Source organism: Penaeus chinensis, chromosome 22, assembly GCF_019202785.1.
Source record: "Penaeus chinensis breed Huanghai No. 1 chromosome 22, ASM1920278v2, whole genome shotgun sequence".
Lineage (NCBI taxonomy): Eukaryota > Metazoa > Arthropoda > Malacostraca > Decapoda > Penaeidae > Penaeus > Penaeus chinensis.
Genome location: NC_061840.1, coordinates 13,971,548 through 13,974,047, shown reverse-complemented (window position 1 = coordinate 13,974,047; position 2,500 = coordinate 13,971,548). Strand labels below are relative to the sequence as shown.

General features: G+C 56.8%; 2 protein-coding genes across 2 annotated transcripts in view; both read right to left on the bottom strand.

Moving 5' to 3' along the window:
- LOC125036947 overlaps positions 1-2,500 on the bottom strand; it is an 868,716-nt gene that overhangs the window by 212,639 nt on the left and 653,577 nt on the right. The window lies entirely within an intron of this gene.
- LOC125037066 (extensin-like) overlaps positions 1-2,500 on the bottom strand; it is a 131,038-nt gene that overhangs the window by 44,259 nt on the left and 84,279 nt on the right. Inside the window, exon 2 of the mRNA XM_047630049.1 lies at positions 200-1,928. Coding sequence (XP_047486005.1) covers positions 200-1,282 — 1,083 coding nt within the window. The 5' untranslated portion in view covers positions 1,283-1,928. The remainder of the gene's footprint in view (positions 1-199; positions 1,929-2,500) is intronic.

Sequence of the window (2,500 nt, the reverse complement as noted above, 5' to 3'; positions counted from 1 at the left end):
TAATAACAAATAAATAAATTATGACTTTTATCTATAACTGATAACTATAGAGCAAAATGTCAATAATACCCCGTCAAATCCGCTTATACGCATAAACCGACTGGACTTAACCAGCAAAACATACAAAATCGATCCAGAAAGAAGTGGAATTCCAGTGAACAATAACGACCATAAAAATAATAAAACCAATATACTATACCTGTTCGATGCAAATGAAGGCCTGTATAAGGGCGTGCACGATGTAAACAAAGCGGGCATCATCCTTTAAGTCGAATATACGGATGTTGGAACGTTTCCTTTGCGCGGCCAGTCGATGCCTTCGTGGCGGGGACGGTTTGAAACTCCGACCGCGTGGCTGGCGGTGGGGGCGTTCCTGCGTGTGTACATCGGCGTAGGTAACGATATTGGTCGGCTGGGAGTTCTCGCTGATGGGCGAGAGACGCAAATGTGCGTGCGTACCTGGAGATGCACCCCTACCCCGCCCACGCTCTTCCTGACGGTGCAGGTATGGAACAGGGGATGCGCGCCCTCTTCCATACGGAGACGACCACCTGGGCGCGGGCTTGTGGGCGGGTCTGTGGCCAATGTACGTGTCTGGTAGAGGAGCATGGGGGTGGGGGTAGTAATAATGGGGGGCAGGGGCCACGGGGCGCTCTCGCGGTTCAGGCTGTTCATGGGCCTCCGGAACCAGCCAATACAAGGGGTTGTGCTGGACGTAGGCTTCCTCGTCGTCGAAGTCCCAGATTTCCCTCGCCGACGGGGCTCGCGACGTGGGCGGTGAAGGCGGTATGGCAGTGGGCGTAAGGACGTCTGGCGTGAGGTAGGCAGTGTAGGAGACGTCGAGGGCGGGCATAGGAGACACTATAGAGATGTCCGAGACTGTATCGTCCCGAGGTAGGGGGAGGGGGCGGGGGAAGGTCACAGGGGGCTTTGTACTATGGCAAACACTTTGGCTTGAGGTGTTAGCGTCATGGGAGTTCCTGGAGCGGGGCGCCCTCCGTCCCTGAGAGCGGCGCGGACGCCGACGAGGGGCCCCGCGATCCGTCACCGCCATGGGGACACGCCCACGCAGGGGGCTGGCGGCCTTGCTACCTCGTGAGGAAGAAACGTATCCTTTCGGTGGGGAAGTCCGCACGCGGGCGGGGGACTGCAGGGTGCGCGTGCCTCTCTCCTGCAGGGAAGGCGAGGGGGACGGGCGAGGTGTTCGGTCATGTCGGGGCGTGCTGGTGGCCAACGGGGGCGGCTCTCTCGTGCGCCCAATGCCGTAGGGCGGCGTTCGCATCCCCGACGACGGAGAGCCCCGTGAACTTCCCGACAGCGGCGGGAACACCAACTTGAACTGCGGCTGCGACTCATGACCGTGCCACGTCGGATATCTCGGAGTCTCCCGCGAAGGCTGTCCTTCATACGTCCGCGAGAAATGCCCGTACCCAGCTCGAAGCGGCTGTCTCAGCACCAGATGTTCTCCAGCTACCCCTGAGAGTTCTATGGGAGCTGTTGGGGGCCCGGAGGGGCGGGACGGGCCCCTGGGGTCCCCGTTTAGGTCCCTGGACCCCCGAAAGCACCAGCACGACACGTCCAGTCCGACAATTGTGGGTGTCCCACGCGCTGGTCATGGGTGCTGGCGGTTGTTTTTATTACTCTTCTCTGTGCACAATACAGCACTGTGACGTCACTCGTACATCAGTGCATGACCCAGGGGACGCTAAACTCAGGGGGCCTCTGTGGACCACCCGGAAGTTGAGTGTTTTCCCCATGTCATGTCTAGATGATGCTGCAGAGTGAGGCCCGGGACGCACACCTCTCCCCTTAGCAGCATCACCACTACACTAACATTTATACACACTCCACTGTGTAAACAAGTAAAATCTTATACAGCACCAATCCTCTTTTTTTAAAATCAGTCACATATCCTTCTTTCATACGACCTGGAAAGAAAATTACATCCATTGAATTATACATAGGACCGAACACGCGCTCTCCAAGGCACCGAAACTACACTGCACAGGCCATCGAGACAGGGTGTTCTGCGTTTCATTGCGACAAACAATAATAATGCGAATACACCAAACATCATGCGTTCGACATCGCACAGTAACGTGGCAACAAGCGTGTCAGAGAGGAGGAGGAGGAGGAGGAGGAGGAGGAGGAGGAGGAGGAGGAGGAGGAGGAGGAGGAGGAGGAGGAGGAGGCGGTGGCTCTGCAGGGAAGTTCACGTCCGTCCCACACTGACAGGCCCTCACAGACCAGCAACAACCGCAGCGGAGTTGCTAGTTTCCCTCTACCACAGTGACAGGGGTCCGCCCGCCTTGGGGAGCGACCTACCTCCACCACCCGCGCCAACACACTGAACGTATTTTTCTCCTCCTTATTATCCACGTCCACCTCTCCTCTTGTCTATATTATCATTGATTTTCTTCCTGTCTTTCTTTCTCTCACTCACACATTCCCTCTCCCGCACGGAGTGCTCACTCTCGCACCCGCGCACCTCTAGTTCTCT